Here is a 16,118-nt window from a genome sequence, read left to right on the forward strand (position 1 = left end):
CTTGACTCCGTGCGACTCCGCATGAAGTCATGTCGAACAAGTTCGTATCAAAATAAATTTGCGTTATGGCGCGTGCGTTAAAAAAATGAAGGAAACACAGAGTTTAACAGATATGAATGATATTAAAATGTTAGTAAACACGCGCAATTAACATTACATGAGTGACAATGTCCCAACTACCGGAGGAGATTTGGATCCACGTGTTTGGATTTCTATCTAATCGGGATAAACTGAATGTTCGTTCAACCTGCAAGTCCTTTCTAAGACTGATCGATCATTGGTCCTTATGGAAAAACGCCGTCGTTGTCATGCAGAAGATCGGACAGTACGATTCGCATTTCTGGTCGACTCTTGGTAAAAGGAAAACGAGGTGCATAGTTGTACAGAAGGCGAATGTTAAAGATGTGCAAAAACTCGTGACCTGGCTGCCCTGGATCTCTTCGTTGACTTTGAATCAGTGTTCAGATGGCACAGCACTGTCGACACTAGGTACTTTAAAACACCTCAGGAGGCTTGTTATCCGTCAGTGTCTTTGTCCCAGTCTGACCCGTTCACTTTCATCTCTCAGACAGCTGACACATCTTTGCCTGTGTGAGGTCCAGCGAGCCTCAATATTGGAGATAAGTACTGCGATTTCACAACTTGTCAATCTGACCACACTACACTACCATGAAGATAAAAACCCCATCCCCAAAAATGCTCTTCATGGTATGCTGAAGTGCCTGCCCAACTTGAAACACCTTTCCCTAAGAATGGGACCGAAGTATGGGATTCTTCCTGATGATTATTTTTGTAACACAGCATGTGAAAGTCCAGGTATGAATGTTTTGAAGAAAGAGATTAAGACGAATTGTTATAAAGTAAATCTGTTTTGTGTTATTAAAAGTGTACATGATTGATCTTTTACACAGGGGTGACTCAGGGTGGTCTGACCTGTCTGGAGCTGAAGAACTATGAAGATCCCTATCTCCCATCTGCTGCCATTACAAGGCTGTCCTCATTGACAAAACTGACTGTACATTATAAAGGATGGATTGTTGATATAAATCAAAACAACCTTGCAAATTGGCTGCAAGGCCTCCCTATACTCTCAGAACTCATTATATCTTGTAAGTCGTATTTATGTTGAAATGTAATCTCATTTGTGTTAACTTTGTCTTATGGTTTATATTTAAATGTATATGCATTGGGTAGACACTTCTATCCAACTAATTTACAGTGCATTCAGGCTATGCATTTTTTAAATCATTATTTGTGTTCCTTGAGATTGAACCAATGTTCTTTCCGTTGCAAAAAAATGTTTAACCAATTAGGCTACATGAACAAACCGTATGATACTATCACAGATACAGTATGATGTAAGTGTTACATGTGTTAATCTTTAAATAGCTATCTTTTATCTTATTTTATGGTAGACAGAAATACTATCAAAAGTATTGAAATATTGCATTTTGGTTTGCAATAACTAAATGATTGTAATACTTTAAAGGGGACAGAGAATGAAAAAACATTTTTACCTTGTCTTTGTTGAATAATGGTAGTCTACCCACATTCACAAACATACAAAAAGTGCTAAACATGCTAAACATCTCAGTCTCATAGAAATTCCTCTTTTAGAAATGTCAGCCAGAAAACAACCCAATCTGAAAAACTGATGCTTATGACATCACAGGCATCTAACTGCCCCTCCACTTTAAAATAATTGGCTACATTTTTTGAGTGGCAGCAAAGTCAGCTAATCAGTAATGAGATTGCAAGTTAAGCCAGTAGGGGGAGCCAAATAGGTGCAAAACCACTTGTTTAAAATCCCCCACCCTAATAGAGCTATCTGAGAGAGGTTTTTAGGAAGCTTCTAAGGCATTACAGACCCAAACAAAAATTTTTTTGTCTACATGTCACATCACAGAACAAGGATAAATACTCCGTTCAACCATTCTATGTCACCTTTAAAAAGTTTAGGGCTGCATAACAACTAATCACAACTAATCATTTACAGAATAAAAGATGATATAATAATTATGTATATATAAGCACACACACATGCATGTATATTTAAGAAATATTTACAGGTGTGTTTATAATTTTTTTTAAATATATTTTAATATATCTTTAATATATCTGTCATTTTTTTGGTCTAGAAGCCTAGTCTTGGTATTGGGTGTTTCATGGTGGTGAAAATAATAAACAAAGACAATTGTTATGGGAGTTTACATGTAATAAATAAAAGTATATATTTTATACATAAAAATTATAGAAATCAAAATGTTTCACACTAGAAATGCTAGAAAATGTAAGACCTAAGTCTAAACTAGTTATGTAAGTTATAATCACAAAAAATTAGGTTTGTGTCACACTTTAAGTGGTTTTACCTACAATGGCCACTAGATGTCAACAGTTTGTTGCATACTCTTATCACAAATTATTAAATTACTGTTAGTAAATTATTATAGACCGTTTCAGCAGTAACAACATAAACAAGCGGCTGTCGCGGTCCGCACGTAACTTCCGGTAAACTCCGCTAAGAATAAATAACAACAAAGTTCTTTAAACATAGTTTATTTATATAACAAGCAAAAAAAACAACACATAGATTACCTAGGAAACCAAAACATTTGTTATTTTCGACGAGGCATTCATTCAAGAGATCAGTTTAGTAACTAGTCAGACCATTAAAAAAACGAAACCGGAAGTAAGGTTCGGATCCAGACGTGTATCACGTGCGTCCGATGAAACCGTCTATTAATGCAAAAAGGTTTCTAAATATGAAAACTACATTCTTAGAGCTTTTCAATTAATATATAGTTTGTCAACATTTTTGAAGATTTATAATAGGATATAGTGTTATGAAAAATAATAATTATTATGCATTTCTATAGGGGGAGGTCATGTAACAAAACAAAAACTGTCACTACATTATTTCTATCATCAGATGACTTTGAGATATGAAAACTACATTCTGAAAGCTTTCAAGTGATATGTAGTTTGTCAAGGTTTTTTAGGTTTAGAGTACGGTTTTATTGTTATAAATATGTACAAACCAAATTGGGCTTACCTGTGGGCCAGTGACCTTTTAAAAACTGACTCTCACAATGTCATAATTTTCCCAAAACTGTGTATTTTGTGAACGCACGCACACACACACACACACACACACACACGATGTGAACAAAAACTTTTATTCTGCAAACGATTAGTTGCAATTAGCTGTTATTTAGCCTTAAAAATTTACATATACCTTATTTTCCGGACTATAAGTTGCACCTTTTCCGTAGTTTGGCTGTTCCTGATACTTATAGTTAGGTGCGACTCATATGTTTTTTATCTTCATCACGCGTTTTTGACTGATGCGACTTATACTCTGGAGCTACTTATAGTCCAGCAAATACGTTAGTCATAGTTTTAAATGAATGCAGGTAGCAGGGAGACTGGTGAGTCAAAGATAGCAATGCCTTCTTTGTACCAGACAGAATGTGAAACATAACGTATGTTGGTTATATACTTCTAAGTTTAAAAAATATATATATTCTTATTTAATTTGATTTTACAAACCTAATGCATTATTATATCACACTTTTAGCAAGTTATCACATTTTCCTTTAATATTGTGCAGCCTTTTCTTGTTAAAACAAGTCTCTTATCTTTTCTATTGTCTTTTGTTTTCCAGTAGGATACCCACTCAGTGTATATGCTAAATCAATACCCAGGACTGTTACTAGTTTGTCTCTGATTGGAGTGAGAGCTGAACTGGAGTCTGTAAGGATTATGGGAGAGCAGGTGCCGAATCTCCTGCATCTTCATTTGGACCTGTGCTGTCACGACAGCTGTGATATAATCAAAGAAATGCCTCAGATTTTCCCAAACCTGCAGACTCTGAAAGTGAGGTGAGATGGTAACGTTTATTTTTTTTTCCAAAATAGCTCAAACTGCACTGCTTTGTCACAGATGTGTTACTCCTTATGCGTTTTCGGCATCGGTTAACTTTTCTTTGAATCCACTTGTCTCTTTTAGACACCATGATGTTCCAGTGTCAGTGTTTCTTGGACTTCAGGACTTGCCTCGACTTGAGCGGTTAGTGATTCTGGATGCACCGCAAAGCCCCAGTCCTACTGTCCTAGATCTGACTCAAAAACTTCATGTCCAAACAAACAACAGGATCCGTGTACTTCATTCTGTAGGCCCAAAAGACCAAACCTCTTGCTCTTGTGGTTTTTACTGAGACCAGTTTCAAAACAATGCATCTTGATAAGACCATCAGTATTTATTTGATCTGTTATTTTTGTAATCATATAAAGAATTAAACTCAAATAATCTTTTATTCTTATGAGAAGGTTATGTCATGAACCAAAGTTTTAACATCCAATCACATCCACAAGGTGGCAATCTACTCTCATTTCAAGTACAATTTAAGTACAATAAATCAATGAATGCATTTTTTGTGTAAAATACTGTTCTATTTCTTTTCATTAAAATGTTTAGATTTTTAATTTAAAGCTTTTTAGAATAAACAATATGTTTGTCCAAAGTCCTGTTAAGAGGTCAATGAATCATATCTTTACTACTAAGATGACATTTAAAATATTTAGAATCTAAGTTTAGTTTTCATATTGTTTATTTAAATGATGTCTTTACATCTCAAAAAGGGCAAGTTCATTTAGTTTGATTTCATCCTGTTCATCCACATTGGAGTCTAATAATTTGTGTGATATAAAAAACATAAAGAGACATATAAATCAATGCTTTTTCTATTAATTTTTAATTTAAATTTAAAGGCATTCCATTAGGTTTTACTGAACATGTCCCAGGCAATGATATAATATAAATCAATTGTTTTGTACAGGAATTAGCTGAAGTAAAGCTGATACATCACTGCATACATATTACTGTTTTAATCCTCCTCAAGGTTATACAGCTGTAAAAGCCTCTGAGATGTTTTACAGTGTATTGAAACTGTGTGAAAACTTCCATTAGCAGAGGATTGAGCATTTATCAAATGAGAGATGACAAGGACAACATATCATTCCACATTATACACCACTGAGAGAGAAATAATGTGCTCGCAAGAAACAATGTAGACTGAGTGAAAGCACGTTGGTATGCCGTGCGATGCTGCATGACTGCAAAGAAAACGTCCATCTAGAAGACAGCAAAGTTACAACGTGAATTTATGTGCAATTTTGACAAAAATTTGCATAAGTTAGTTTTAGAGTTTAGAACATGTGGGATCCATTTACCCTGTCAAGAGGACCATTAAGTTGTGTTTTGGATGGTTGTGACCTAACCAGGATTCTTCAAGGACTAGTCCATTTTCTTAAAAAAAAATCCAGATAATTTACTCACCACCATGTCATCCAAAATGTTGATGTCTTTCTTTGTTCAGTCAAGAAGAAATTTTTTTTTTGTTTTTTTTTTGAGGAAAACATTCCAGGATTTTTCTCATTTTAAAGGACCCCAACACTTTAAATGCAGTTTAAAATTGCAGTTTCAAAGGCCTCTAAACAATCCCAAATGAGACATAAGGGTCTTATCTAGTGTTAGATTGTCTTTTTTGGCAAGAAAAATAACTTCTAATTTTCTTCCGGTCCTGTGACGTGCCAACGCAGCCTCACATACGTCATCACGTCAAGAGGTCACGGAGGACGTTTCCAAAACTACGCCCCAGTGTTTACAAGTGTGGAGAAAGAGGGTTGATCCGACGTTGTTGTAAGTCCAATGATATTGAATAATGTCTTTGTGTCAGTTCATTGTTTAAAATGGTCCGCAAATGTGCGTTTCATATATGTAACATGTGACCTTTCAACGTCATTAAGCAATTACGTGAGGTCGCGCTGGCTCGTCAGACAGCCGGATGAAGATGAGAAGTTATGGTTTAAAAGTGCATATTTTTAATTTTTCTTGCCAAAAATGACAATCGTTTCGCTAGATAAGACCCTTATACCTAATTTGAGATCATTTAGAGTCCTTTGAAACAGCAATTTTAAACTGCATTAAAACTGTTAAGTGTTGGGGTCCATTAAAGTCCATTAAAATGAGAAAAATCCTGAAATGTTTTCCTCAAAAACAATAATTTCTTCTCGACTGAACAAAGAAAGACATCAACATTTTGGATGACATGGTGGTGAGTAAATTATCTGGTGGTGAGTAAATTATCACTTTGCACACTTTGCACAAAAAAAATATGTAAAAAAAATAATAATAGTGTGCACGATTTCTGAAAAACACTTTGGAAAAGGGAGTTGGGCTGAGTACCAAAACACACTTGTAGCCAATCCGCAGTAAGGTGCGTGTCTACTAAATGACCTCGTTGCCTGGGTTGCGTATGTGTTGGGCGGGTCTATCAAAAGAAGATCCAGATTCTATTGGGGTGATTTCAAATGTCAACTTTGGCTTTCAGAGATGATGGACCCTGCCTTTAACACTTTGCACAATACTGTATATTATAGGAAATGGGTATGTTTCCAGAGGCGTTGTCTGAAGATTCCCATATTGCAATTATAATTTAGTGTTGGTTTTCCGAGAACAAAGCATTGCCTCTAAATGAACAAAAACCCCAAGTGTTTTGTTTTCATTTGCAGATAAGATTATCTAACCGACAGAAGAAGTTCAATTTTGAAATTCACTCAATCATAGAATTGCATAAATCACCCAGCTGAAATTACCTTTGTTTTGAAGATGGGGCAAAATGTCTTCATGAAAGCACATGTAGTAGCCTATTTTAACCGAATCCCATTCAGAACAGACTCCCATAATGAGAGTCATAAAAGGACCCTTAATTCTTAATTTCATTTAAATAACCGAAACGTACCTGTAGTCGAATTTCCATGGACCCTCGTATGAATCACGAACAAGCCACCCCCATTAATATAGTTTTGATTGAGATGATAACGACAATAGAGAAATTATACAACAATGGTTAGAGGACAGCATGCACCTGCCCACATGGTCACACATAATCAGCTCCATTTAGTGGATGGTATCATCTTGTTAGTTTCATCCATTATGGACCTTGAGCTTTTGCATTCTCCTCCCTGCACAATCATTTCTCATTTCAAGTATGTGAATGGCAAAGCCCCCACTCTATTGTGAGTAAACGACTTCTCTATTCTTATCAGAAAGCAATTTGCTCTCGTGAGACAGTAAAGTCCAAGCTCTCCATCATTATGAAATGGCCAACCATGCATTCTGATCTATGAGAAAGCGTTCGGCGGGAGATGCCTTGTAAACACACAGACTATCTGGGAGATTGCCTGCCAGCTCATCCGAATGCAAACCCAGCATCTTTTTGGCACAATAACACAAACCCAACCTTTTCTCTCCCTCAACCCCTTTTCTCCCTGGTAAAGGATGGCATGCATGGAAAAGACCCAGATAGCTGTGTCAGCTTTGAAAGCAAAAAGAGGATCTGGATTGGAGTTTGGGGAAGAAACTGCCATTTATCAGCCCAATAATATAAGCACCAATGCAACAAACAAATAATAATAATAAAAATCTAGATTTGTGAACCTGGACCACAAAGCCAAAAAGTTCAATTTTTGGAAATTGAGATTTATATATAATGTGAATAAATAAGCTTTCCATTGATGTTTGGTTTGTTAGGATAGGACAATATTTGGATGGGATTCAACTATTTGGGAATCTGATGGTGCAAAAAAATCTAAATATTGAGAAAATCGCCATTAAAGTTTTTCAAATTAAGTTCTTAGCAACACATATTACTAATGATATATACATTTTTTATATATTTACGGTAGGAAATTTACAAAATATCTTCATGGAACATGATTTTTGCTTAATATACTAATGATTTTTGGTATAAAAATGTATAATTTTGATCCATACAATGTATTTTTCTCTATTGCTACAAATGTAGGCCTACTCGTGCTACTTATGGTCCCGGGTCATATTTAAGTTGTATATAATGAACATAGAAGCAAGCACATTTGAAGTAAAAACAGCCAAAGTGTATAAAATTAATATCTTCTGAAAACTTGATTTTCTTTAAAATTTATAAGATGAACCTTAACTCTTATCTCGTCACTTAAGAGAAAAAAAATTTGCATTAAAAAAGTGTTCCTGATGAGGTTTTATGTTAATCTGTAATACCGCACTTACCCAATTTATTAAAAAACTTAAGATTTTTTTTTTACTAATTTTAAACTCTGTGTGTGTTTTGATAATTGTTCTGAATCTGATCTCTAACAATATTCCTTCACAAAAAAATGAAACTAATTTTTTTTTTTTTTTTAAGAAAAATACCCATATTTAAGAGTTTATAACCAGAGAAAAAAATATAAATAGGATGAAACTTTTTTTTTCGTTTTGTTTGTTTATTGTTTGTTTGAGGGTCTGTTCTTTCATTTGATATATTTGTATGTTTGTATATTTTTAGAAGAACATTTTGCTGGAAAGCATTTTGTAAAACGTACAAAAATAAATTGCAAAAAATGCGAGCAACTTTTCAAAAAATGGCTGACGGGGAATGAGTCAATAGGTTGAAGAGTTAAAAATAAATATCCAAAACGCCCAGGTTTTGACGTTCAAGGGTTTTAGTTCAATAATCCAAACAAAATTTTCATTTATATTTATATTAAAAACAGACATTTATATCAAAAGAGAGCAAGAGAACAGAGAAAATAATGAATGTGTGGCTGTGTACCAAAAGAGCATTTCTATTTCATAAGCTGCTGAAAGTGTCGATGTACAAACAATGAATAAATAATTTCATTCTTTGAACTTGTGTTGGAACATTGCAATCCACCAGGAGATGAAGACAAAAAGTTAAATCTAATGATGGCATTTTCATAAATAAAATACTTTAAACCAGATATGATTTGGTGGTGAATACAATCATGCAATACTGAAAAATTATCGGTATGTGTGGTGAAGTATTTTAAATAGTTATTTTAAAGAGAATAATTAAAGGCAATGCGACGTTAATAAATCATAGGTGAGAGTGAGACACAAAATCATTATTGGAGTTGAACAGCTGGACTCGAAGAGGACACGGTCACGACATTCACAGCCTGTGAGTTCAATCACAAAAAATGTAAGAAGATGCTGGATGAACACAGCAGTTATAGCTAATACAGCAACTAAATTGTCTTCAATGGCAAAATTTGCAGTCAAACAGTTAGCTCAAGTTCAGTCAGCATTGAATTTACTTCTTTGGGAATCCTCAAGGGTGTGTATGTATACATCACTAAGGGTCTTAAACACAGTCCCTTTAGGGAAGTCACACCACCGGGCGGCCATGTTTGCAATGCCTCCAGGTAGTTATTTCAGTCCTGTCTACTTGAATTGACAGATATCTCTAAAATCGTGGGCTAAAATCACAATTAAAACACATATTTCTGACCAACAATTAAACTGTCACTGTACCATATTGTTTCTTATGCAGAAACTGCGCCAATACACTTTTTTTAAGGTCGTTTTAGCTAGTTGGAAAGCGCCTTGCGTGACTTTGTACCAAGCCCCTCCCCCAGAGAATCATCAGTCATTATCAATTGAACATTGATTCGTTTAATGATTCGTTTAAAGGGCACCTATTGTCCGATTCATGATTTTTCATTTCCTTTGGTGTGTAAGTGTGTATTAGTACATGTTAACGATGTGCAAAAGATACAAACCCCAAAGTAAACGATGACACGAGTTATCGTCTCCAACATAAATCTCTTTTCTTGGACTACAACAAACACACAGATTGTAGGCAACAGTTGACTTCCAGGGATTGGTGATGTAGACAAGACCGACATTATCATAATTCCTCCCGCTTCGGACTCACAGCCTGTAAGTTAACTCCTGAAGGATTGCATTGTGAGCAAATCTTTCAAACATGGTAAGGAGCGTCACATTTCCGGCTGACGTCAGAGGTATTCAGGCCAATCACAACGTACAGATTAGCTGGCCAATCAGGAACACAGCGCTTTTCAAATCAATGAGTTTTGTACAAAATCCGTGCATGAAATCTGTAGCTACAAAAATTTAGTATATGTGGAAAAGAATGTGTTTTTTAAACATAAACCATGCGAACACATTGTATCATAGCAAATACACAAAATTACAGCGTTTTTAAGCAATGAAATAGGTGCACTTTAAATCTTAACCTGTCTGTCATCACATAGTACACGTACCTCTATCAGAAATTTGACTTATCCAATATAGTAACATCTGTTTGGAAGCAGACTGACCCCACAGCGCAATAATAAAAATAAACTGCCAGCATTGCAGGGCTAAAAATTAGGTTTTTAATTCTCTCTAGGAAAAAGAAACATACTCCATAAAGGACGTTTGCAACGTTTTATCAAGTTTTGCTAAAATCAGATTTGCAAAAGTCGTGACGTTTCAATCTTGCACTTAATTTTTAAATATGATATTTCTTTACTGTATCTCATACAGAAGGGTTAAAGCAAGCCCTGTCTCTCTCTTGTGTCACTTTGCATTACCGAACAAAATACATGACAGGTCCTTATATCAATAAATGAATTCTATCAACAAATGTTGTTATTTTTTACTGACAACGTTCCAGAAGAATACTAATAGAAGGAAAGCAGCGACCTGATGGCTCATTTTGTCATACAGTCGCAGACAAAGATAAAGAAGCAATTCTGGAGGCGGTTTGATAGAGGATTGGTATTTGGTTTTGGTACACGGCAGTCACCGGTATGCGCTTGAAGATCCTGTGGGACCGGTCATCGCTCATGAAGCTCTGTGCCCTGGGTGTAGACTCCTGCTGATACTAAGTCACTATAGACTGATGATAGTGTCAGCCACAGAACAATCTGCATTCATCATTTCTTATCTGCCGGGCCGCCGTGCTGATCCTGGAGATGCATCCTCTGGATGCTGGAGGGTCAAGGACTTTATGATTGATTTGTGTGTGTGTGTGTGTTGCTTTTTGACCCATATGACTCTCGGTCTTGGAATTACTTGAGATCAAATTGACGTGAAGTGTTAATGCGTAATGGAGGTGAAGCGAGTACCCGAGTTCAGACCCGTCAGGGGACTGTCCCAGTTAGTGTCATTCTGGGAGTATGTGCACAGCAAAATCACTGGTGTTAAAATAACACCCAGGGTGTCAAATTTAACACTGGAAAAGTGTGTATATGTGTCCACACTACACTGTGTTAATTTAGTCAAAAGTGTAGTGTTAATTTAACAACACCCATTATATGTTAATTTAACACTCAATATTGTTAAATTTTACACTTTGTTCACACTATTCATTGTTGTTTCCACACTACACTGGTGTTGGCACAGAAATACAGTGTTAAAAATTAACACTCCTAATTTAAGGTCAACACCAGTGTAATGTGAATTCAACAATGTTAAGTGTTAAAATACTGATTAATAGCCACTTTTGTTGCTAATGGGTTGTTTCTATAAAAGACAAATGACAAGAAATATTGCAAAACCTCTTTTTATTAAAGTACATCACATTTAATATTTACATTGATACACACAACACTTTGCATTTAACACTGCTTATTTAAATACCTCAGCTACAATTAGAAACAGAATACAGTATGGAATAATGAAAGTTATCTTATACCACAGCGCAGTGACATGAAAACCACTTATTATAAAAGGTCTTTAATAAATCAAATGAGAGTTAAAAACAATTAGCCACCCTACTCAAAACTTGAACATTAAAATACACTGCAATTACCTTACTGGCAGGCAGAAATGCTTATCCTTCACAATACTAAAGATTTTTCCATAACAAAACAGACATTTCAATTCAAAAGACGTTTCATTTTTCTTAAATACGTTCCAACCTGGTATTTAGTTCTGTAGTTGTTTTACTCATGATGTAGTGGAAGGCTGCATCAGTGGTCTTCATCATGGAGGGAAGGGCTTTTTGGTCCAGAATGATGCAAAAATTCTGGATGCAACTTCTGTTCCCAACGCAGTGCAGGCAGGGCTGTGCTGATTCATCCACCTCAAAGCATGGATTGATGCTAATCACCTAAGAGTGTTTTAAAAGAGTGTATTTGATGAATGTATCTGGTGTGTATTTATGAACTTGTATGCATTTACATGGGGTGAACAATGCAAGCAAACTAACTGCTGAATAAATAACTAGAACAAAATACTAAAAAACTTACACCGCACAATCAGTAGCTTCAGTTGCACATTGACCCTCTCCAGTCTTTCTTCCTTTCACAAATGAAGGCAAGAGGTGAATGAGCCAGGGAAGAGCTGCCACATCACTGCCCCGTCCTAGCAAAACAGAATTTAAACACCATGAGTATACAGTTAAACTTTAAAACCGTAAAAGTAGCAAACCCATGTACACTTACCATATTTCAACTCCTGTTGACCAGACAGAGGGTCATCCATATTGTTGTATGTTGGCTATTTTGCAATACATCACCTCAGCATATTTCTGCAGATTTTCAAAGACAAAAAGAGTCAAGAAAATACCAAAAAGGGTGCAGTTTTAACCGTTATTTGAATCAAAATCATCTCAGTATAATAAATCATGTTAGAGACAGTGTACAGTACAAATGTACTGTGTGTACTCACATAACTAGTTGGTAAGCTCTTATCCTCCAAACTGGGTTAAGGAATAACAGTTCCAGAATTCATGGGTATGCCGTATTCAAATATAGTCTGGTAGGGTCCTATCACAAAAAAATGACAATAAAGACTCTGAAAACTCAACATTCTTTTTATATTAAAAACAGCACTCAAGACAATATGAATCTTCATTTATACATTTTCAAAATAGTAATCAATTTGATTGCTATTTAATATGACATCAATAGCAAAACGATGTATGAGAAGATAATATATTTTTATTAAAGTTGGCAGCAGGTCATGTGAGTTTCTTTCCAGATTAATAATAATAATATGTACAAAACTACATATACTAAAAAGATTGGTTAACTGTTCAGTTATGTCAAATAAAATGATTTATATGTATAAATATATAAACTTACCTTCTGTAATGAATTTATATAAGTATTAGCAGTCGTTTCTCATTGGAAGTCATCCAGGTCTTCTTTAATAAACTGCCCTAAAAACAGCATCTCGTCTGAATGATTTGAAGCACTCAGTGTGTACTTTCACCAAACTAGCATCTATAATGACAGAAAAAAAATGTTCGCCATACACGTTTTACACTTTCGTATGTATTTGCCATTTGCATCTGTCTGACATCTAGCGCCACGAATAGCTTACAACACACAATGCATCCAATCTGTGCATTGATATATTGTGAGGTTTTGGTCAAATTAATTGTTGGTTTGGCGATATTTCCCGTTTGCATACATCTTAAAAAAACACATGACGATGCGGTTGCGGTTTTCTCCGTGTTTTTCAGTAATTTGAATAATTAACCGATATCCGTGCACTCACGTGCATGTAAACGACCTCGTTAACTCACGGTATCTAGCCTATATGATTACCTTATAACGAGCATCATATGGTGAATAAACGAGCTTTCATTTAACTTAATTTCATACCTTCAATTTGTAGTGCATGTCGCGTTTTATCATGGTTCAATTCTTTCGTTCATATCTCCTGTTAAAATTATCCTTCTTGGTTTTAAACTTTTAGCTAGCAGTTTAACTTTATACTAAACTAACAAGGGAACAACGTAACACAAGGTAGCTCTGATTAAACTGAACCAAATAACGAACAAAGGGGAAATAAAATGGGAAAAATATCTTATTTAGGTTTTTTGGCATATGGCTGCGTAGAGTCAGACAGAGAAATAACAGTTTAATTTAGCTAAACCATGTAAATATTATGAAACTGATTTACCTCATCTCTTCAGTCCTCCTGTGAAAGAAAATGGCGGTAAAATCCCTGACAGGATATGTTTAGTGGAGGCGGGGCTTGATTTACACCGCTCAGAGTGAAATCTGATAACACCCTTGTTTTACACTGACACTGTCGTGAATATAACACTGGCCTAGCAATGGCAGTGTTATTTTATTACCAGATAGTGTTAAAACAGCATCAACACTGTGTATTTAACACCATCCCTGAAAATTTAACACTGGTGATTTTGCTGTGTGTGTGCCTGTAGTTTAAAGTCTACATGTCATGAGATGGTAAGTGGTGTTTGTTTTATGGAGGTAAGGGGGTTCAAGCTGTAATAGGGTATAAGGGACAAGCTATCTGAGAGCAACGCAGTATCACGAAATTGCGTGACTATTTCACTCATGGACCAGCGTGACAATGTCACGCTTTGCCGCGTTTGAGCGTGAGCATGTCACGCTTTCTGTTTGTGTCACTGTCACGTATTGGTTACTCAACTTTTTTGTCCTAATTTCTTACAATTGTCGCTTCGGTTTAGGGTTAGATTTACATAAAATGACACCCTTACCTAAACAAACTCTAACCCCAACGTCAGGTGACAATTGGTTAAAGTTTAGAAAATATAAAAGAATAAGTTTTGTATCTTTTTTTTTTATAAACCAATACTTAAAGTGACAAATACTTAAAGTGACATATAACACAAGCACCAAATCTAACCCTAAACCGAAGCGACAATGGTTTGAAAATAGGACAAAAAAGTTGAGTAACCAATACGTGACAGTGACACAAACAGAAAAGCGTGACATGCTCACGCTCAAACGCGCCATCAAACAGAAATCATATGTATAGCCATATATGAACATTAGGTATAATTTATGAACCTATACAGCTTTGAAAAAAAAATAAGACACTTGAATTTGAACAAAGCAAACCTCACACTCTTATGGTGCAGTCACACCAGCCGTGGTAGAGTCATTCGCTTGTGTAAGCAGCGCGTGAAATTCTAGTCATTCGAGACATTCACGTCATGGGAGGGGCTTCTGCGACTCTGCTGAGACTCCGCCTGCTTCCTGTAATCACATCACTACTACAGCAAGGTCCTAATTGGTTAACGCGGCGCGGAAATCCGCAGAAGTTCAGATTTTTAAACTCATGTTTTTCCCGCGGCGCCTAATCGCATCTTTGCATTGACTTAACATGTAAATCACCCGCGCTTGCCGCCTCTACCGCGTCTGGTGTGAACGCCCAGTTAGAAATAAAGTTTAAAGGCGCTCTAAGCGAATTGACGCGTTTTAGACCATAAAACATTTTTTGTTACATACAGCAAACATCTCCTCACTATCTGTTTGCTGCCTGTCCGCTGATCAAACTGTAAAAAAACGCGATCTCTGTAGACAGCCCAGGCTTCACAAACGGCAATAACAACACCGTGGCCAAACCTACAAACAGAAACCATAACAAAGTGTTCCAGCCAATAAACGACAAGAAGGATTTGAGGGTGGGGGTTGGGCGCGTTCATGAAAGCACGGAAGGGAGGGGGAGGAGTTAGCTACGCTCCGTCTGTTTGAAAACAATTCAAACGTCAACAAAAACTAACGTCTCGCAGATTCGCTTAGGGGCTGTGTACACCAAAACTTTTAAACGCGTCAGAAAACGCCTTGAGGACGCCGAATGCCAGCTGTTTTTCAGCTGAGTGCCAGCTTTCATCAGCTGAGCGCTTTGATAGCTGTGATACTTCAGCTGCGAGCCGGTTGGTTGCTGTGGTAATGTCCCGCCCCTGCTCCACTGTGATTGGGAGGCCGTGTGAGAACTGACATTGACGAGCGGAGCTTTTCTCCCAAAGTTGAATCTCTTTCAACTCTAGACTCTCAGCGCCGAGCGCGTAAAAAACCGCCGAGCACCGGTTTTCAGCGCGGAAAAAACCCGCTCGCTGCTGGCTTATTTGAAAAACGCCGAGCTTCCATTGGAAACAATTGAAAACATGCGCCGGCCGCGGGCGTAAAAGTTTTGGTGTACACAACCCCTTAGAACGCCTTTAAAGAGCACCTATTGTCCATTTCACATTTTTACTTTTTTTTTGGTGTGTAGGTGTGTTTTACTACATGTTAACGATATGCAAAAGGTACAAACCCCAAAGTAAACGATGACGTGAGTTATCGCCTCCAATGTGAAAAAAAATCTTGGACTGCAACAAACACACAGATTCTAGGAAACAGTTTACTTATGGGACTGGTGATATATTAAAGACCGACAGTATCATAATTCCTCCCGCTTTGACTCACAGCCTGTAAGTTAACTCCTGTTAGCAACCGAATCTTTCAAACATGGTAAGGAGCATGGAAAGTGAAATCTGG

General features: G+C 36.4%; 1 protein-coding gene and 1 long non-coding RNA gene across 2 annotated transcripts; one reads left to right on the forward strand and one right to left on the reverse strand.

Moving 5' to 3' along the window:
• Window positions 1-20: 20 nt before the first annotated feature.
• Window positions 21-4,680, forward strand: LOC135777960 (uncharacterized). The gene is made up of 4 exons (XM_065288281.2): window positions 21-816; window positions 912-1,109; window positions 3,665-3,881; window positions 4,009-4,680. The coding sequence occupies exons 1-4, from the start codon at window positions 168-170 to the stop codon at window positions 4,214-4,216; spliced, it is 1,272 nt and encodes a 423-aa protein (XP_065144353.2). The 5' UTR covers window positions 21-167; the 3' UTR covers window positions 4,217-4,680.
• A 6,537-nt stretch (window positions 4,681-11,217) lies between these two features.
• On the reverse strand, window positions 11,218-12,980 carry LOC141280945 (uncharacterized). The gene is made up of 5 exons (XR_012335296.1): window positions 12,939-12,980; window positions 12,523-12,620; window positions 12,297-12,382; window positions 12,102-12,216; window positions 11,218-11,962 (listed from the first exon to the last, which is right to left on the reverse strand). It is a non-coding gene; the product is annotated as an uncharacterized lncRNA (long non-coding RNA).
• Window positions 12,981-16,118: the final 3,138 nt, after the last annotated feature.

This window comes from Paramisgurnus dabryanus, chromosome 17 (assembly GCF_030506205.2).
Source record: "Paramisgurnus dabryanus chromosome 17, PD_genome_1.1, whole genome shotgun sequence".
In the NCBI taxonomy this organism is placed as follows: domain Eukaryota; kingdom Metazoa; phylum Chordata; class Actinopteri; order Cypriniformes; family Cobitidae; genus Paramisgurnus; species Paramisgurnus dabryanus.